The sequence below is a fragment of a genome, unplaced genomic scaffold, assembly GCF_019419815.1.
Source record: "Pyrus x bretschneideri cultivar Hongxiangsu unplaced genomic scaffold, Pyrus_bretschneideri_v1 Contig55, whole genome shotgun sequence".
Lineage (NCBI taxonomy): Eukaryota > Viridiplantae > Streptophyta > Magnoliopsida > Rosales > Rosaceae > Pyrus > Pyrus x bretschneideri.
This window is the reverse complement of record NW_025999793.1, coordinates 2,533,624-2,556,257: the sequence shown is the minus strand read 5'-3', so window position 1 is coordinate 2,556,257 and position 22,634 is coordinate 2,533,624. Positions and strand designations below refer to the sequence as shown.

General features: G+C 34.8%; 1 protein-coding gene and 2 pseudogenes across 1 annotated transcript; all 3 read left to right on the top strand.

The window, feature by feature from the left end:
• The first annotated feature begins 6,652 nt into the window (after positions 1-6,652).
• Positions 6,653-10,128, top strand: LOC103938893 (annotated as a pseudogene).
• Positions 10,129-10,303: 175 nt separating this feature from the next.
• Positions 10,304-11,242, top strand: LOC125470968 (annotated as a pseudogene).
• A 3,637-nt stretch (positions 11,243-14,879) lies between these two features.
• LOC125471011 (beta-glucosidase 12-like) lies at positions 14,880-18,313 on the top strand. Its single transcript, XM_048570863.1, has 13 exons — positions 14,880-15,050; positions 15,258-15,327; positions 15,588-15,646; positions 15,791-15,866; positions 16,005-16,082; positions 16,176-16,263; positions 16,345-16,600; positions 16,805-16,920; positions 17,060-17,277; positions 17,414-17,445; positions 17,539-17,641; positions 17,783-17,891; positions 18,008-18,313. The coding sequence occupies exons 1-13, from the start codon at positions 14,880-14,882 to the stop codon at positions 18,177-18,179; spliced, it is 1,548 nt and encodes a 515-aa protein (XP_048426820.1). The 3' UTR covers positions 18,180-18,313.
• Positions 18,314-22,634: the final 4,321 nt, after the last annotated feature.

Below are 22,634 nucleotides of genomic sequence, written 5' to 3'. Positions count from 1 at the left end.
AAGGTATGAAGTTGATCGGTGCTTAGTAGTTTCAGGGGTGGTGAAGTATGGAACAAACAGTGCTCCCCTAAGTTCCTGAGTGAGGAAAACTTCTCGGTTGGGGACTTACGAAACCCAAGTTGATGAGTACTCACGAAACTTTTGAGTACTAAAGTGGATTAGCATATAATGGAAGTCCCCCAAGTCTCCTATCCAGGAGGAATACCGAAGGAGGTGTCTTATATTTCCCGAGTCATTGAAGAAAAAAAACTTCAAAAAATCTTTCATTTTTTTTTTGGTTGAGGAAAAAAATCCGGTTGAAACTTTTTCATTTGTGTATATAACTTGAGTGGTTGAAGCTTTTTCCTTTGGACAAATGGCTTAAATGGTTGAAGTTTTTTCCTTTGGGCACATAACTTGAGTGGTTAAAGCTTTTTGCTTTGGACATATAGTTTGGCTGGTTGAAGCTTTTTCCTTTGGGCGCATAGCTTGAGCGGTTGAAGTTTTCCTTTGGATACATAGCTTGAGTGGTTGAAGCTTTTTCCTTTGGGCACATAGCTTGAGTGGTTGAAGCTTTTTCCTTTAGACACTTAGCTTGAGTGGTTGAAGCTTTAGTCTATGGACACTTAGCTTGAAAGGTTGAAGATTTCTACAAGTTGTAGTTGTATACTACGTGTCAAAGCTTTGTTGGCCTCCTCCACATTTCATAAAATAATTAATTAATTGCCTAATTAATAATTAATAATTATATAAACTACTTTAATAATTAATTAATGTCGAATTTTTATTTTTAGCCTCCCCCCCCCTTTTTTGAACTAGAGACAAGAAAATGTAGGAGTGACCACATATATAGATTTGCTTCCACTTGTGTGAGGCAAACCAAATGTTGTAGTAATTGAAGGTTCGAAGGAAACATATAAATTGATTTTGCTTCACACAGTCTTGATCAAGAGTGTGCGAAGCAATTTTTTGTTAGGTTATTCTCGCGTTGTTGAAGAGTTAGAGAATTGGCACAATATGATTTTTCCTTGGACACTAGTGTGCATTACCTACTAAAGTTTCAATTTACCATCGTTGGAAAGTAATGCTAAGATATAATACTTGCATGTTGTCAATGTGGCTATATAGGTTATCGAAGCTTGCGACTTCAAAGTTCTTGTAAATGTTGGAGTAGAAAATGCCTGAGGCTTTTAGAAAGCCTATAAATGAATTTCCTTTGAAACATATCCATGGGAACCCAACTAATTTATCGAAGCCACTAAAGAGTTGAAGCCTATGTGTTGCTTGAAGCCTTCTGGAAGCTATATAAATCGATTGACCACCCAATAGTGGCCTTTAGAACCCACATTGGGGTTGTAGTGTTTGCATTGTTGAAGTGAGAAATATTTGAAGCAGATATAAGAGGGTAGAAGAGTTTTGCAAGTGACCACTTCACATGTAGATGTCAAATAGTCTTGTAAAAGTTTAGCCTTTGTATATGATATGTAGCTTTCTAGGTTAATAAAGCTTTAGACTTGTCAAAGTATTACACATAAACAGAAGCCTTTGTTGGCCTATTGAAGCATCACTACTGTTGAACGATAAAATTATTTATTAAAGTATGGGTAGTACCCTTCATCACCTGGTTGATGATACAATGCGAGTTCCTTCATTACTTGCTTAGTGAAAAGAGTGGAGTATTGGTTGTACATTTCATCACCTAGTTAATGCTTCGAAGGTGAGTTCCTTCATTACGTAGTTGGGGAAAGGGTGGTAAGTTGCCAAATGAAAAAAATTATTTATTAGAGTACGAGTTGTACCTTTCATCACCTGGTTGGTGATACAAAGGTGAGTTCCTTAATTACAAAGTGGGTAAGAATAATGATGAGTTGACGAGCCATATTGTAACATATGCCGAAGGGAAAAAGTGTATGTTGACACCTACTGTGAAGGCCTTGAGTGCTGTTTTCTAATCTCCCACAAGGTATAAAGAATACTCATGGCTGAAGCTACGGGCATATTCACGCAATGACTAGTTTGACTTCTAACGAATAGTGTATAAATCATTAACAGAGTGTAAGCAATCAGCCTAGAAGATGTGTTGCAACATAAAAAGTCTCTTAAGCTCAGTGAAGGAATCTACTGTATCAGGTTGAAGACAACCAAACAAATTGAGAGGTCCCCTAGATAGAATGATAGGGAAAATAAGACATCGTTCTTCATTACTGTGCCTCGATATACCATGGTGGATTCAAAGAGATGTATATGCTCTATTAGATGTTCCCTCCAAATATACAATAGCAAACCAAGCTTCTATTTTGTTTCTTCATGTAAAGGGGTGCCAAAGATCCTTCTTGTCAGAGAGCCTGGCCTCGGCTGATTCCTATCAGGTACCTTAGCATGACGTTTGGCCTTTAGTTTGTTCACTTCCTTGAAGAACTGTAAGATAAGGGGGTCCTTAGTGGAGTCAGGCACTATTGAAGCCCTCCTTCGTAAGTTTCCATCATTTCTTGGAAGTGGAGAAGTTTAGTAAAGAGTATGTGACTTTTCTTTTGGATTCACCATACTGGCTTCCAGGAAACATCTGTTGGAAGTCCCTTGAGTCTCAAACACCTTCTTGTCCATCTAAGTCTTGTCATTTCTTCCTTAGGTTAGTAGTTGACCTTGGTTATGGTAAGTGACTGATTCCTGTGATGAGCCTTGGGTCAATGATCCTTGAGTCTATGTGGATAAGTTTTTCTCGACGATGCGTCAAGAGGTCTTAATAGTCACGATAACCAGCTTTTGATCATTTCATTCCTTTTGCGAGGATATGTCTTCTTCCACTTATCTTGCTTCAGTTTGAAGCAACTGGGTTGAGAGAAGTTTCGTGTTGATCAATATCTTAAGTAAAAGGCCGCTCCTTATTAAGAATGCTCGTGTTAAAGACATTGGAAAGTTCACGTTGGTAGGTACCTATGTGTTGATTCGCAGTCACGATGGCGATGACTCTTTAGACTGAGTCTGTATAACCTAGTGAAGCATCTCGAAGAGCTTTTCATACTGATCGTGGAAGATCTCATTCCTTATCGCCATTTTTTTATTTTAGTCTGAGTTATAACCTCTTCGACTTTAGTTTGAAGAGTAGGCTTATTCCTTTCCCTCATTCGCTGCCTCACACTAGGCATGTGGTGGGTGATTTTCTACATCTTGTGGCTTCCTTCGCTCCCTATGTTGGAGAGGGATGCCTTATCAAATGAAAGTGTACGCACGATAGAAACCAGTCTGACAAAGCTGGTGAGAGTAGGAATCAGTGTCGTCCCCACAAACGGCGCCAAATGTTGATATGCAAAATCAATTAGAATTTGGAACAATGTAAAGTGACAAGTTTGTGACCTTCGTAAGGTTGCTCCAATTACCTAGTGAGGATAATGATTAAAGAGATAGAGGTAGCAAAGTAAACACAAGATGTACGTGGTTCATCCTAAGTTATGTTACGTCCATGAGGATAGATAAGTTCTTATAATAGTGAAGAGTTTACACAATGCATATGTTTAAGCATAATCATTATTAGTGAGTTCTGATGAGGAGTTTAAGTAGAATAATGGCATTAGAAATTAATTATAGGAGAATAATCTCCTTTTATAAATGAGGAGATTCTTGGGATCCTGTCCATGATTGATCTGGAACTCTAGGAGCTTTATTTTGATATTGACACATGTCGTGTTGTGATTAGTCTCTTGATTGGAGAGGAACTCGTGTGCTTCGGCAAGGGTGCCTCCACATGAACTCTTCAATGGGTCCTTGAAGGTATGGAATTCACTAGAGCTCAGTAGTTTCGGGAGTGTTGAAGTATGGTACAAACAACAAATATCAAATTTTCCTAAAGCTCTTAAATCTATATTTTATCTATTTAGACGTGATTACTTTGCCAAATGCCCACTATGCTCTTCTACTTTTGTAAATTTCGTTGTTCCCTTTGAATCCATACATTATGAGCCAAAACTGACAAGATCACAACTACATTAACTCGAACAATTTAAACAGTCCAAAACTGAAACTTTGGGGAATGTGACAATGATAAATAACCTGTTAACCTATAAAATAACAATTCTTCAATCATTTTTCTTAATTCAACGTCGCTCCTTTCTTTAATTTTATTGCATCACCTAATTTTAACTTATATTAGTTACAACACAAGAGTGGTCCTTGTGGCTGGGGTTAACTGTGACATGCAACTGTGAAAAAATTAAAGATCCGGGCTCGAGGACAGGGTTATCCTATAAAAAGATTCACTTGTCATATAACTATTGTATTGAAAAAGATATCTTTCAATGAAGAGGAAGAAATAGATAAAAGGAAATTCTATAAATTAGAGCTGAGGAATGCTTAAAGGAAGAATATTTTATATTATAAAAAACACAAATACGCTATATTATGTTATGCTTAAAAAAATCAAATGAATAAAAAAAAAAAAAATAAAAACAGATGTCACATTTCACGATATATATAGTAGTGGGGGATTATGGGACAAAAGATAAATCCCGTTGCCATGGTGCTAGAACCTTGTTTCGAGATTTTTTGCTGGTATTGATCAAGATTTAGATGCTCAAGTGGAATTTGGAGCATTCCAAAAACTTGGAGATCCAACTACAAGAAGACAAGTAGTTTGATACAATATGCTTTGTTACTTGTTAGTTTTCATTTTTATTTTCTTTTTGTTATTTTTAGATGGGGTACCAGATAAATCTTGATTTGAATCACTGCCATTTCTTTGACTCTTGTTCTTTATTTATTTAAGTGATGGAAGCTATAATTGTAAACCACGATTGAATCTATGGAAGCATTGGCTTACACATTCCTTTTAGTCTCAACTCTAGGAATAATTTTTTTCGCTATCTTTTTTCGAGAACCGCCTAAAGTTGTAACTAAAAAGGTGAAATGATTTTTCATCATCTTAATTGAATTACGGATCCTCCCAATATTGGGAGGATCCGTACTACAACTAGTCCCCTTGTTCCTCGAATGGATCTTTTACTTGTTGAGAGGGTTGCCCAACAGTAGTATATAAGGCGTACAATTTTTTGGTTGATATAGGGATCAAATGGTATAATTCTTTTGTTGGTAGATTGGAGGATTAGAAACATGACTATTGCTTTCCTATTGGCTGTTTTTGAATTAATTGCTACTTCATTAATCTTATTGATTAGTGTACCTATTGTATTTGCTTCTCCTGAGGGTTGGCCGGGTAACAAAAATGTTCTATTTTCCACAACATCGTTATGGATTGGACTAGTCTTTCTGGTGGGTATCCTTAATTCTATCGTCTCCTAAATCTATTTGTTCTATATCCAAAAATGAATAGACCCCCCTCCCAATTCCAAAAATTCAATATACTTTTGAGTTTTTGAATTGCAAAAATATATATAAATGAAAAATATATAATCAAAATAAATAGATGTAAGCTAATAAAAAACCAATCTCTTGAAACAGCTAATCAATTTCTTGTATTACCAAGAAGAAGCCACCCCAATGGTATACTTTCACAATCTTTAGGAGCAAAATAACCAATTTGAGAACCTAGCTATTTCAATGCCTTCTTAATTAGCGTGGAAAGACAATTTCACAATACCATTGGGTTTACGGATTCAATATTAAAACTCTAACAAGAAGAAAAAGATCAAGTTAAATTCTTCATCTTTATTGGTTATGTACTTACGTAAAGAATTATGGTCATAAATTTCTATTGCTCGAACAAGTCTTTGTAACTAATCTTCCATATTCAACTTCAAAAGTTATGCCTTCAACAATTGGACAGACATAATATAAACATGCAGATAAATGACTTTTTGTTTCCGAATGCAGTTAACATTTTCTTTCGTTGGAAAACTCAAGGGTAACTCAAGGATTGAGCATTCAAATTAAGATGAGATTATCCAATAGTTGTCTACATTATCTTACTTTTCAACTCAACGAATAATTATTTTTTTTAAATAATGTATTTTTCTATGTAGTATAAGTTATTAATTTTTTAATCTTAATTTGAATATCATATATACAAAAAACTATTCAAATTGAAGACTATTTAGTTATCCAAATATATCAATAAAATGCGTAGTTCATTATAAATCTTTTACTTAGTATCTACACTGTCGATTGGGTTCATATATTTAAATAATTAAACGATCTTAGATTCAAATAATTCTTTTTGTTTAGATGATCTTCAAATAAAAATTAAGAAACTGAACGATCACAATATAAAATTCGTAGAATATGTGCATTCCTCATAGGTGGAACGCAAGGATTATCCATTCTTGTACTACGTACGCAACTTTTTTGCGTACATGGAACGTACTTTCTTTTAAACTACAGACCATGACTTGGTCTTTAAACTAGGACTTTCAAAGCCAATTTTGTTTACAAATTTTAGGAATGTGATGTCCACACACCCCATTTTACTTCTCACACACCTTTTTAATTTTCGGTTGTCGGATCGGATGAATTGAAAAAAATTAATGGACAAAAATTATCAAGGGGTGTGTAAGAAGTAAAATAGGGTGTGTGGATAGCACACCCCAAATTTTAACCCCTTACTATTCTCATGAGCTAGTACGCAGACACCATATCCCTTCCTCCCTTTCTCTATATAAACCCCATGCAGTATTCCAGGAGGAGATAACTTAATTATCTCGATCGATATCAAAACTCCCGAGTTATGGCAATAAAATATTCACGATCTTTGCTCTTTGGTGTGCTGCTACTCATTGGCTTTGCATTGACAAATAGCAAAGCAACTAATACAGATCCACATGTTCATTGCGAATTTCTCAATCGCAGCAGTTTTGAAGCAGGGTTCATATTTGGCACAGGTTCCGCATCTTACCAGGTCAGTATATATATGAATTATATATATATATATATATATATATATATGTCTTCCGGGACTTTTTACCATATTTTTGGTGCATTTTATACATGCAGTTAGCATCCATGCGTGAATTATAATGTTGACATCTTCCTTGCGTGTGTAGTAGTACTCTTACGTATAAGCATGTGTGTATATTTCAGTATGAAGGTGCAGTAAAAGAAGATGGAAGAGGACCAAGCATATGGGATACCTACACCCACAAACATGCATCCAAGTCTGTGATTTAATCAATTGGTAATATGAAAACTTTAGCCACTTCATTTCAAAGGAGTATAAATAGCACCTCATTCTTTTCTTCGTGAGGACAAGCAAACTCCAACCTCTCTAATAACCATGCACTTTGCTGGGTGACGAATAGTACGTGGTCATGTGATATGTAGAGTATATGTATATACTTCATCAATGCACACACATATAAAGTACTTTGCACATGATATGGATTTCACCATTACATTTATGAATAACTGCAGAAAAAATCGTTGATGGTAGTAACGGAAACCTTGCTATAGATCAATATCACTGCTATAAGGTCTAGAACCTCATAACTTTGTCTCTTGACCTTTTATACTTGAAGGCCACATGTTAACATATTAAATTGGAGCCTTTCTAAAAAAAAAAAGAAAAAAGACAATATATATATAATGAGATCCTCAATATTTAATTTTAAACTTTTGTCATTCTAGGAAGATGTGGGGATTATGAAGGATATGGAGTTGGATGCTTATAGATTCTCTAATTCATGGTCCAGATTATTACCAAGTAAGTTGTTCCACATTCTCATGTTTCGTTGGGACCAATGTCAATATTGTGCATAAGAATTATTTTTCCTACAAGAAAATTATTCTCTTTATATACTTTTAACTAAAGTAATGTGAATGATTAAGTGGTGGTGTTAACATGAAAGGAATTGATTATTACAACAATCTCATCAATGAACTCCTACGCAATGGTTAATCAACCTCCCTAAAACAATTATTACATGATTTTTTAGAACATCATTCAATCAGACTTTTAATTTGATTTTACTGATCATGTATTAGAGGTTTAAAGCCGTTCGTAACACTCTTTCATTGGGATGTTCCCCAAGCTTTAGAAGATGAATATGGTGGTTTCTTAAGCCCTCGTATTGTGTAAGTGAACAAAATTTATTTTCTCATTGATAATTTGATAAAATACATACTGATATACGTAACATAAATTTGTATCTACAGCGATCATTTTAAAGACTATGCAAAACTTTGTTATAAAGAATTTGGTGATCGAGTCAAGCACTGGTTCACGGTAAATGAGCCATATACTTTTAGTAATATGGGTTATGCTCTTGGGAGTTATGCACCGGGACGCTGCTCTTCTTGGCAAAACCTAAACTGCACCAGTGGAGATTCAGCCATTAAACCATACTTGGTGGCACACCACCTTCTTCTTCTCATGGAGTAGCTGTAAAATTCTACAAGAATAGATATCAGGTTCAATAACCGTTTTTTTTTTTTTTTGGGGTCAGATTATTGGCTCCTAATTGAGAATTCTATATGAATCATTATTATTGAGTTGTAATACAAGAGGGAATGCTCTCGGTAGTAATATAATCTAAAGGTTGTATCTTTTTCTATAACTCCTATTTATTCAACCAAAATTCATATTTTTGCGTAGGTATCTCAGAAAGGCTTGATAGGAATAACATTGGTGTCACACTGGTTTGAGCCTGCTTCGGAGTCAAAGCAAGACAAAGATGCTGCCTTACGATCTTTGGATTTTATGTTTGGATGGCAAGTGTCTTATTAAATTATATATAAACCCAATTACATGTTTACTTATGACTTGTAACATTGACACAACCTAGCTAGCAGTACTCTTTGTATATAATGCTATAATTAGGCTTATATTTGGAATTTTGATGTTTGGTAGGTTTTTGGACCCATTAACAAGTGGTGACTATCCACACACCAGGCGATCAATTGTTGGAAAAAGATTTCCAAAGTTTACAAAAGAACAATCCAAGTTGCTAAATGGATCCCTTGATTTTCTTGCAATAAATTATTATATTGCTAGATACGCAACTAGTACACCTAAGAACAATTCACAACCGGCAAGCTACGTAACAGATCCTCAAGCTGATCTTACGAGTGAGTGCCAAGGGAAACTTACTTTGAATAGCTTAAGTTCTTTGTTCTTCTTGACCAAGTTTAACTTCTGAATTATATTAATTATATTCTAATATTTACACCAATTGTATTCTAAGGTTTGTAAATATTGTGTCAGCTGAGCTTAATGGAGTACTTATTGGTCCACAGGTATACATCAAATTTATCATTTTTGGCTATTTGCATTTGGAGGATTAGTTTTTTTTCCCAACATTTACGTATTATCTTGAAATGGTGTTGTAGGCTGCTTCAGATTGGTTATATGTATATCCAAAAGGAATTCATGATTTTGTGCTCTACACAAAGGAAAAATATAATGATCCACTCGTTTATATTACTGAGAATGGTATGTAATACATGTAAGCCTTGATATCAGAGTTGAATAATCCAAAACTATCACTTGACGAGGCTCTTCATGATACTAGTAGAATTGACTACCATTACCGTCACTTGTGTTACCTTCAAGCGACGATCAAGTAAGTAGTTATTAACAAATTAATTAAGGCTATATGCTGCCTAGCCTTCTTAAGTTATGGTTATTTAATCATTATATTGACCTAATCCATTTGAACATTTGTGTATGTGTGTGCAGAAATGTTGCGAAAGTGAAGGGATACTTTCCATGGACATTGTTGGACGACTTTGAATGGGCTTCTGGATACACTGTCCGATTTGGATTAAACTGTGTGGATTATAATGATGGGCTGAAAGGACACCCAAAACTCTTAGCACACTGGTTCAAAAATTTGCTTAAGAAGAATTGAAGAAATTAAAAGAAAGTTATTGTTCATTATAAACATTTAAGTGGATAATTTTGCTGTTTATGTATTTGTATTTCAATTCCTTCTGCATTTGTGTTTCCTTTCAATAATGTAGGTGTTCTTTGAGATTTAATAATTCAATAAAAAGCTATGAGAGCTGTGAATGCTACAGTAAAACCTCTCCCTATAAAGGAATAACTTATTTATAGGGGTAAATTACACTTTAACAACATCTTCGCAACATTTCACTTTTATACCTTACCTACTATTTTATTTCAATATAGTATCTTCGTTGCGTTGTCCATCCATTGATCTGTTAAGAGCTGATGTGGCTGCCATAGTTGTGCCATGTGGCTGCCAAATTTGTAGAATATGTGTATTCCTCATTGGTGGAACGCAAGGATTATCCATTCTTTTACGTACGTACGCACGCAACTTTTGGGCACCTGAAATGTATTTTATACATGCAGTTAGCATCCATGCATGAATTATAATGTTGACATCTTCAATGCCTATGTAGTAGTACTCTTACGTATATGCATGTGTGTATATTTCAGTATGAAGGTGCAGTAAAAGAAGATGGAAGAGGGCCAAGCATATGGGATACCTGCACCCACAAACATCCAGGTCTGTGATTTATTCAATTGGTAATTAATATGAAAACTTTAGCTACTTCATTTCAAAGGAGTATAAATAGCACCTCATTCATTTCACCATTATGTACAATATACATATATACTTCATCAATGTGCACGCGTATAAAGTACTTTGCACATGATATGAATTTCACCATTATGTTTTTGAATAACTGCAGAAAAAATCGCTGATGGCGGTAACGGAGATGTTGCTATAGATCAATATCACCGCTATAAGGTCTAGAACCTCATAAGTTTTTCTCTTTATAGTTGAAGGTCACATGTTTAATGAGATCCTCAATATTTAATTTTAAACTTTTGTCATTCTAGGAAGATGTGGGGATTACGAAGGATATGGAGTTGGATGCTTACAGATTGTCTCTTTCATGGTCCAGATTATTACCAAGTACTTTGCTCCACATTCTCATATTTCGTTAGGACCAATGTCAATATTGTGCATAAGAATTATTTTTCCTACAAGAAAATTATTCTCTTTATATACTTTTAACTAAAGTAATGTGATTGAGTTATCTACTGGGTAACCCTTTTTTTTTCTTGCTATTTTTGTTCTAATTAGATCGAACGTTAAGTGGTGGCGTTAACATGAAAGGAATTGATTATTACAACAATCTCATCAATGAACTCCTACACAATGGTTAATTATCCTACCTTAAACAATTATTACATGATTTTTTAGAACATCATTCAATCAGACTTTTAATTTGATTTTACTGATCATGTAATGTAGGTTGAAAGCCGTTTGTAACACTCTTTCATTGGGATGTTCCCCAAGCTTTAGAAGATGAATATGGTGGTTTCTTAAGCCCTCGTATTGTGTAAGTGAACAAAATTTATTTTCTCATTGATAATTTGATAAGATACATACTAATATACGTAACATAAATTTGTATCTACAGCGATCATTTTAAAGACTATGCAGAACTTTGTTATAAAGAATTTGGTGATCGAGTCAAGCACTGGTTCACGTTAAATGAGCCACATACTTTTTGTAATATGGGTTATGCTCTTGGGAGTTATGCACCGGGACACTGCTCTTCTTGGCAAAACCTAAACTGCACCGGAGGAGATTCAGCCATTGAACCATACTTGGTGGCACACCACCTTCTTCTTGGTCATGGAGCATCTATAGAATTGTACACGAACAGATATCAGCTTCAATAACTGTTTTTTTTTTCTTTTTCTTTTTTTTTTTGGGTCAGATTATTGGCTCCTAATTAAGAATTTTATATTAATCCTTATTATTGAGTTGTAATACAAGAGGGAATACTCTCGGTAGTAAGATAATCTAAAGGTTGAATTTTTATTTTGACGTTGACATGTGTCGTGTTGTGATTAGTCTCTTGATTGGGGAGGACCTTGTGTGCATCAGCAAGGGTGCCTCCACATGAGCTCTTCAGTGGGCCCTTGAAGGTAAGGAGTTGACCGGTGATTGGTAGTTTCGGGAGTGATGAAGTACGGTACAAACAACAAATATTAAATTTTCCTAAAGCTCTTAAATGTATATTTTATCTATTTAGACGTGATTACTTTGCCGAATCCCCATTGTGCTCATTTACTTTTGTAAATCTCGTTGTTCCCTTCGAATCCATACATTATGAGACAAAACTAACAAGAACATAGCTACGTTAACTCGAACAATTTAAACAGTCCAAAACATAAACTTTGGGGAATATGACAATGATAAATAACCTATTAACCTATAAAATAACAATTCTTCTGTCATTTTTCTTAATTAAATGTCGGTCCCTTCTTTAGTTTTATTGCGTCACCTAATTTTAACTTATATTAGTTATAACACAAGAGTGGTCCTTGTGGCTGGGGTTAACTGTAACACGCAACTGTGAAGAATTTAAAGCCCTTGGCTCGAGGACGAGGTTATCCTATAAAAAGAGCCACTTGTCATATGACTATTGTATTGAAAGATATATCTTTCAATGAAGAGGAAGAAATGGATAAAAGGAATTCTATAAATTAGAGATGAGGAACACTTAAAGGAAGAGTATTTAATATTTAAAAAAAATATAGATACGCTATATTTTGTTATGCATAAAAAAAATCAAATGAGTAAAAAAAAAAAAAAATACAAACAGATGTCACGTTTCATGATATATATAGTAGTGGGGGATTATGGGACAAAAAGTAATTCCATTTGGCATGGTGCTAGAACCTTGTTTCGATATGTTTTTTCTGGTATTGATCCAGATTTAGATGCTCAAGTGGAATTTGGAGCAATCCAAAAACTTTGAGATCCAACTACAAGAAGACAAGTAGTCTGATACAATATGCTTTGTTACTCGTTGCTTTTGTGTTTTTTTGAAAAAAAAAATTAGAAAAATTAGAAAAATAAAGAAAAAAATTAGAAAAATTAGAAAAATTTGAGGGGGGGGGGTCAAACTTTTGTGTTTTTGAATTATAAAAATATATATAAATGAAAAATATTCAATCAAAATAAATAGATGTAAGCTAATAAAAAACAAGTCTCTCGAAACTGCTAATCAATTTCTTGTACTACCAAGAAGAAGCCACCCCAATGGGTATCGTTTCACAATCTTTAGGAGCTGAATAGCCAATTTGAGAACCTAGCTATTTCGATGACTTCTTAATTAGTGTGGAAAGACAATTTCACAAAAGCACTGGGTTTACGGATTCAATATTAAAACTCTAACAAGAAGAAAAAGATCAAGATTAAATTCTTCATCTTTATCGATTATGTACTTACGTAAAGAATTATGGTCATAAATTTCTACTTTTTTGTTGGGTCAAATAATTTTCTATTGTTTGAATAAGTCTCTATAGCCAATCCTCCATATTCAACTTCAAAAGTTATGTCCTTCAACAGTTGGACAGACATAATATAAACAAGCAAATAAATGACTCTTTGTTTCCAAATGCAGAAAACATTTTGTTTTGCTGGAAAACTCAAGGGCAACTCAAGGATTGATCATTTCAAATTAAGACGAGATCGATCGAACTGTTATGTACATTGCCTTACTTTTCAACACAAGGAATAAATTTTTTTTTATAAATAATGTATTTCTATAGTATAAGTTATTAATTTCTTATTCTTAATTTGAATATCATAGATGCAAATAACTATTCAAATTGAAGACTGTTTAGTCACCAAATGTATCAATAAAATGAATAGTTCGTTATAAATCTTTTACTTAGTGTCTACACTGTCGATTGGGTTCATATATTTAAATGACTAAACGATCTTAGACTCAAATAATTCTTTTTGTTTAGATGATCTTGAAACAAAGATTAAGAAACTGAACAATCACAATATAAAATTTGTAGAATATGTGCATTCCCCATAGGTGGAACGCAAGGATTTTCCATTGTTTTACTTACATGCACAACTTTTGGGTACAAGAAACGTGCTTTCTTTTAAATTACAGACCATGACTTGGTCTTTAAACTAGGACTTTCAAAGCCAATTTTGTTTACAAATTTTAACCCTTTACTATTCTCATTCTTGTACTAGCAAGAAGAATGTGTTACTACTATACTTTGAAGGGTGACCAAACCTTCTTAAAAGCCACCTCAATGGTATCCTTTCACAATCTTTAGGAGCAAAATGGCCAACTTGAGAACCTAGTTATTTCCAAAACCACTGGGTTGACAAATTCAATATTATCTACTGTTTGAACAATTCTCTATAGCTAATCTACCATATTCAACTTCAAAAGTGCCTTCAACAGTTGGACAAACATAATATAAACATGAAGATAAACTCTTTGTTTCCTAACGCAGTTAACGTTTTCTTTTGCTGGAAAACTCAAGGGTAACTCAAGGATTGATCATTTCAAATTAAGATGAGACTGATCGAACAGTTGTGTACATTATCTTACTTTTCAACTCAAGGAATAACTTTTTTTGTATAAACAATGTATTTTTATATATATAGTATAAGTTATTAATCTTTTAATCTTAATTTTGAATGTCATATATACAAAGAACTATTCAAATTGAAGACAGTTTAGTTATCCAAATATATCAACAAAATGAATAATTCATTATAAATCTTTTACTTAGTATTAATATTGTTGATTGGGTTCATATATTTAAATAACTAAACGATCTCATATTCAAATAATTCTTTTTGTTTCGATAATCTTCAAATAAAGATTATGAAACTGAACCATCACGATACAAAATTTGTAGAATATGTGTATTCCTCATTGGTAGAACGCAAGGATTATCCATTCTTTTACGTACGTATGCACGCAACTTTTGGGCACCTGAAATGTGCTTTCTTTTAAACTACAGACCTTGACTTGGACTTTAAACTAGGACTTTCAAAGCCAATTTTGTTGACAAATTTTAACCCTTTACTTTTCTCATGAGCTAGTACGTAGACACCATATCCCTTCCTCCCTTTCTCTATATAAACCCCATGCAATCTTCCAGGAGGAGATAACTTAATTATCTCGACCGATATCAAAACTCCCAAGTTATGGCAATGAAATATCCACGATCTTTGCTCTTTGGTGTGCTGCTACTTATTGGCTTTGCATTGACAAATAGCAAAGGAACAAATACGGATCCACCTGTTCTATGCGAATTTCTCAATCGCAGCAGTTTTGAACCAGGGTTCATATTTGGCTCAGGTTCCGCATCTTACCAGGTTAGTATATATATGTATTATATATATATGTATATATATATATAGATATATATATATATATATATATATATGTATCTTCTGGATTATTTACCATATTTTTGGTGTATTTTATACATGCAGTTAGCATCCATGCATGAATTATAATGTTGACATCTTCCTTGCGTGTGTAGTAGTACTCTTACGTATATGCATGTGTGTATATTTCAGTACGAAGGTGCAGTAAAAGAAGATGGAAGAGGACCAAGCATATGGGATACCTACACCCACAAACATCCAGGTCTGTGATTTAATCAATTGGTAATTAATATGAAAACTTTAGCTACTTCATTTCAAAGGAGTATAAATAGCACCTCATTCTTTTCTTCGTGAGGACAAGTAAACTCCAACCTCTCTAATAACCATGCACTTTATTGTGAGACCAATAGTACGTGGTCATGTGATATGTACAATATACGTATATACTTCATCAATGTGCACGCATATAAAGTACTTTGCACATGATATGAATTTCACCATTATGTTTTTGAATAACTGCAGAAAAAATCGCTGATGGCGGTAACGGAGACGTTGCTATAGATCAATATCACCGCTATAAGGTCTAGAACCTCATAACTTTGTCTCTTGACCCTTTATACTTGAAGGGCACATGTTAACATATTAAATTGGAGCCTTTATAAAATAAAAAAGGACAATGTTTAATGAGATCTTCAATATTTAATTTTAAACTTTTGTCATTCTAGGAAGATGTGGGGATTATGAAGGATATGGAGTTGGATGCTTACAGATTCTCTATTTCATGGTCCAGATTATTACCAAGTAAGTTGCTCCACATCCTCATATTTCGTTGGGACCAATGTCAATATTGTGCATAAGAATTATTTTTCCTACAAGAAAATTATTCTTTTTATATACTTTTAACTAAAGTAATTTTCTTGTTATTTTTGTTCTAATTAGATGGAACGTTAAGTGGTGGCATTAACATGAAAGGAATTGATTATTACAACAATCTCATCAATGAACTCCTACGCAATGGTTAATCATCCTACCTTACACAATTATTACATGATTTTTTAGAACATCATTTTGTCAGACTTTTAATTTGATTTTACTGATCATGTATTACAGGTTTAAAGCCGTTTGTAACACTCTTTCATTGGGATGTTCCCCAAGCTTTAGAAGATGAATATGGTGGTTTCTTAAGCCCTCGTATTGTGTAAGTGAACAAAATTTATTTTCTCATTGATAATTTGATAAAATACATACTAATATACGTAACATAAATTTGTATCTACAGTGATCATTTTAAAGACTATGCAGAACTTTGTTATAAAGAATTTGGTGATCGAGTCAAGCACTGGTTCACATTAAATGAGCCGCATACTTTTTGTAATATGGGTTATGCTCTTGGGAGTTACGCACCGGGACGCTGCTCTTCTTGGCAAAACCTAAACTGCACCGGTGGAGATTCAGCCATTGAACCATACTTGGTGGCACACCACCTTCTTCTTGCTCATGGAGCAGCTGTAGAATTGTACAAGAACAGATATCAGGTTAAATAACTGTTTTTTTTTTCTTTTTTTTTTTTTGTTTTTTTTTTGGGGTCAGATTATTGGCTCCTAATTGAGAATTCTATATTAATCCTTATTATTGAGTTGTAATACAAGAGGGAATACTCTCGGTAGTAAGATAATCTAAAGGTTGTATCTTTTTCTATAACTCCTATTTATTCAACCAAAATTCATATTTTTGCGTAGGCATCTCAGAAAGGCTTGATAGGAATAACATTGGTGTCACACTGGTTTGAGCCTTCTTCGGAGTCAAAGCAAGACAAAGATGCTGCCTTACGATCTTTGGATTTTATGTTTGGATGGCAAGTGTATTATTAAATTATATATAAACCCAATTACATGTTTACTTATGACTTGTAACATTGACACTACCTAGCCAGCAGTACTCTTTGTATATAATGCTATAATTCGTCTTATATTTGGAATTTTCTTGTTTTGTAGGTTTTTGGACCCATTAACAACTGGTGACTATCCACACACCATGCGATCAATTGTTGGAAAAAGATTGCCAAAATTCACAAAAGAACAATCCAAGTTGCTAAACGGATCGCTTGATTTTCTTGGAATAAATTATTATACTGCTAGATACGCAACTAGTACACCTAAGAACAATTCACAACCGGCAAGCTACGTAAGAGATCCTCAAGCTGATCTTACGAGTGAGTGCCAGGGGAAACTTACTTTGAATAGCTTAAGTTCTTTGTTCTTCTTGACCAAGTTTAACTTCTGAATTATATTAATTATATTCTACTATTTACAGCAATTGTGTTCTAATGTTTGTAAATATTGTGTCAGCTGAGCTTAATGGAGTACTTATTGGTCCACAGGTATACATCAAATTTATCATTTTGAGCTATTAGCATTTGGAGGATTAGTTTTTTTCCCCAACATTTACGTATTATCTTGAAATGGTGTTGCAGGCTGCTTCAGATTGGTTATATGTATATCCAAAAGGAATTCATGATCTTGTGCTCTACACAAAGGAAAAATATAATGATCCACTCATTTATATTACTGAGAATGGTATGTAATACATACTTTTAAGCCTTGATTATTCGCAAAAGTTTCACATATTTATAATGGTGTAAAATGAAACTAAACGTTTTTTTATATTTTTGGAGGAAAAAAATAAATTTATTTTTTTGTGCAATAATATGTACGTAGGTGTATCAGAGTTGAATAATCCAAAACTATCACTTGACGAGGCTCTTCATGATACCAGTAGAATTGACTACCATTACCGTCACCTGTGTTACCTTCAAGCGGCGATCAAGTAAGTAGTTATTAACAAATTAATTAAGGCTATATGCTGCCTAGCCTTCTTAAGTTATGGTTATTTGATCATTATATTGACCTAATCCATTTGAACATTTGTGTATGTGTGTGCAGAAATGGTGCGAAAGTGAAGGGATACTTTCCATGGACATTGTTGGACGACTTTGAATGGGCTTCTGGATACACGGTCCGATTTGGATTAAACTACGTGGATTATAATGATGGGTTGAAAAGACACCCAAAACTCTCAGCACACTGGTTCAAAAATTTGCTTAAGAAGAATTGAAGAAATTAAAAGAAAGTTATTGTTCATTATAAACATTTAAGTGGATAATTTTGCTGTTTATGTATTTGTATTTCAATTCCTTCTGCATTTGTGTTTCCTTTCAATAATGTAAGTATTCTTTGAGATTCAATAATTCAATAAATAGCTATAACAGCTGTGAATGCTACAGTAAAACCTCTCCCTATAAAGGAATAACTTATTTATCGGGGTAAATGACACTTTACCACCTCAGGTTTGGGGTCTATTACAATCGCATACACTATCTTCACAACATTTCACTTTCATACCTCACCTACTATTTTATTTCAATATAGTACCTCCGTTACATTTTCCATCCATTGATCCGTTAAGAGTTGTCGTGGCTGCCACAGTTGTGCCACGTAGCTGCCAAATTTGTTCCACGTGGTAAAAAAAATAATTTTTCATTCATTTAAAAAGAATTAATAGAAGAAAAGTTAAAAAAATAAAATAAAATAAAAAGAAAAAAAATCCCATAACCCATGTTCTTCCCCAAGACCCTTCTCTTCCTTGCAACCTAAACCGCCCATCCCACCCCATCCTCACCTCCTCCCTCCCCCATCCTCACCTCCTCCCTCCCCCCTCCCCCCCCCCCCCACCCCACCCCCCACCCCACCCTATCCGCAGCTCCGCTGCAACCCCCCACCTTACCTCACCCCACCCCCACCTCCCCCGCAACCCCCCACCCCACCCCAAAAAACCCAATTGTTCAACCCAAAACCCCGAAATCAAAAGGGGGAATTGAATTCTTAAGACGAAGTGAGGGAGTGAGGGTTTTGGGAAGGGCAAAATAAAGGGAATTCTAGAGGAAGAAAGAAGAGAGATAGAAGAGAGAGAGAGAGAGAGAGAAAGAGGGAGAGAACGGAAGTGGACTGAGAAGGAGAAAGTAGCTACAAGACCCCACCTGTCTTCTTCTCCTTGTCTCCGTAAGGGCACCTCTGTGTGTCTTCTAGAACTCTCGCTTCCGTAGGGGCACGTCTGTGTGTCTCGGTGGGGTGGGTTGCAGTGGAACGAGGTGGGGGGTTGTGGATGAGGTGGCGATTGGATGAGGTAGGGATAAGGTGGGGTGGGGGGGTTGCGGAGGAGGTGGGGGTGGGGTGGGATAGGGGTTTTAGTTTGCAGGGAATTAGGTGTCTTGGGGAAGAAGATGGGTTATGGGTTTTTTTTTTTTTTTAATAACTTTTTTTTAATTAATTATTTTTAAAAGAACAAAAATAAATTTTCCATGTGGTACAAATTTGGTAGCCACGTGGCACAACTGTGGAAGCCACGTCAGCTCTTAACGAATCAATGGATGAAAAATGTAACGGAGGTACTATATTGAAATAAAATAGTAGGTGAGGTACGAAAGTGAAATGTTTTGAAGATGTGGTATGCGATTGTAATAGACCCCTAACCTGAGGTGGTAAAGTGTAATTTACCCTATTTATAGTCATAAACAGTTATGGTCCCAGTTTGGGTTCAACTATAAATACCACATTGTAATAAGTTATCATTTTTATTGGTCCTGTTATAAAGAAACTCGCCTCGACATGGTAGTAATTGTTAGTAAGTACAATAATAAGCAAGGCCACAAATAAAAGTTTAACATGGACTAAAATATTTCTCTACTGTTGTTTGGGACGATCTTTTTTTTTTTTTTTGGAGTTGATACCACAACTTGGAGCTTACAGGTACGTAAGTAAAACCTGGTCAATATCTTCTTGTTGAAATCAAAATATTTCCAGCTCTTCATGATTATCTTTTTCCCCTTCTTGCCTAATTGTATTGGTGATTATTTTTTCAATTAAAGCGAACTCAACATTTTGCACAACTTAACTCAAATGTTTGCAATTAGCTAACTTTGCATATGACCTTGGGTGACATGACAAATTTGAAAGAAGAAAAGAAAAAGTATCAGCTTGAATTGGTTGAAGATTGGATTGTATGTATTTGCTAAATTTACTTAGAAAGAAGAGTTAAAGAGTTTTAAAACTTGTGCTATATACTACAAATATCTATTTGTTATTCCTAGTTAAACATAAAGATGCTATTAGATTTTCATATGTTCCACTTGTTTAACACAGTTTCAAAACTCACGGCATCTGCGGGCTCAATTGCTTGTAAGAAACTATTTACAAATGTTGATGCACAAAATCAATGAGACTTTGGAACGATGTAAAGTGTCAAGTTTGTAACCTTCGCAAGGTTGCTCTGGTCACTAAGCGAGGATATTATGTAAAGAGATATAGGTAGGGAAGCAACACAAGATGTACGTGGTTCACCTTAAATTGGGTTACGTCCACGAGGGTTGAGGAGTCCTCATTAATAGTGAAGATTTTACACAAGACATAAGTTTAAGCATAATCATCATTAGTGAGTTCTAATCACAAGTTTAAGCACAATAATGACATTAGGAATTAATTGTACATGAACGGTCTCCTTGTATAGTTGATGAGAGTCTTCGGCTCCCGTCGCGATTGATGTGGGACTCTAGGAGTTTTATTTTTATGTTGATCTATGTGGTGTTGTGATTGGTCTCTTGATTGGTGAGAAACTCGTGTGCTTCGGCAAGGGTGCCTACATATGAACTCTTCAACGGGTCCTTGAAGGTATAAAGTTGACCGGTGCTTAGTAGTTTTGGGGGTGGTGAAGTATGAAACAAACAATGCTCCCCCAAGTTCCTGAGTAAGGAAAGCTTCTCGGTTAAGGACTTGCAAAACCCAAGTTGCTGAGTACTCACGAAACTTTCGAGTACTAAAGTGTATTACCATATAATGGGTATCCCCCAAATCTCCAATCAAGAAGGATTACCGAAGGTGGTGTCTTATGTTTCCCGAGTCATTGAAGAAAACAGACTCTAAAAAAAATTTCCTCTTTTTTTTTGGATGTAGCCCAAGTACATATATATTTTCTTTCTTAAGCCCAAATCCTTTTTTTTCTTAATTTTTTTTTTTGTTGAGAAAAGAAAATCTGGTTGAAGTTTTTTCATTTGTGTATATAACTTGAGTGGTTGAAGCTTTTTCCTTTGGACAAATGGCGTGAATGGTTGAAGTTTTTCCCTTTGGGCACGTAGCTTGAGTGGCAGAAGATTTTTCCTTTGGACACATAGCTTGAGTGCTCGAAGCTTTTTCCTTTGGGCACATAACTTGAGTGGTTGAAGCTTTTTCCTTTAGGCACATCACTTGAGTGGTTAAAACTTTTTTCTGTGGACACTTAGCTTGAAAGGTAGAAGTTTTTTCAAGTTTCAACCACTCCATATATTGATGTTGCTTCGCACACTCTAGAAGTAGTAGTTATATCCTATGTGTCAAAGCTTTGTTGGCCTCCTCCACATGTCATAAATAATTAATTGCTTAATTAATAATCAATAATTATTTAAACTACTATTAATTTTTATTTAATATCGAATTTTTATTTTTAGCCTCCCTCTCCCCCCCCCCCCCCTTCTTTTTTTATTGAACTAGAGACAAGAAAATGTAGGAGTGACCACATAAATTTCCACGTGTGTGAGGCAAACCAGATGTTGTAGTAATTGAAGGTTCGGAGGAAACATATAAATTGATTTTGCTTCACACGGTCTTGATCAAGAGTGTGAAAGCAATTTTTTTATTGGGTTATTCTCGCTTTGTTGAAGAGTTACATAATTGACACAATATGATTTTTCCTTGGACACTATTGTGCATTACCCACCGAAGTTTTGATTTACCATCGTTGGTAAGTAAAGCTAAGATATTATGCTTGCATGTTGTCAATGTGGTTGTCTAGTTTATCGAAGCTTGCGACTTCGAAGTTCTTCTAAATGTTGGAGTAGAAAATGCCTGAGGGTTTTAGAAAGCCTACAAATGAGTTTCCTTCAAATTATATCCATGGGAACCCAACTAATTTATTGAAGCTACAATGTTTGACCTTCTGGTACAGTTGAAGGAGATGTTAATAGCGTTTCATACTACATGGTGCAAATTAAGCCATTGAAGAGTTGAAGCCTATGTGTTGCTTGAACCCTTTTGGAAGCTATATAAATTTATTGACCTCCCAATAGTTGCCTTCCGAACACACATTGGGGTTGTAGTGTTTGCATTGTTGACAAGAGAAATATTTGAAGTAGATGTAAGAGGACTGAAGAGTTTTGCAAGTGACCGCTTCACATTTCGATGTCAAACAGTCTTGTAAAAGTTTAGCCTTTGTATACGATATGTAGCTTTCTAGGTTAATAAAGCTTCAGACTTTTCAAAGTATTACACATGCAGAGAAGCCTTTGTTGGTTTATTAAAGCATCGCTACTGTTGAACGATAAAATTAGATATTAGAGTACGAGTAGTACCCTTCATCGCCTGGTTGGTGATACAAGGTGAGTCCCTTCATTACCTGGTTAGTGACAAAAGTGGAGTACTCGTTCTACTTTCCATCACCTAGTTAGTGGACGAAGGTGAGTTCCTTCATTACCTAGTTGGTGGA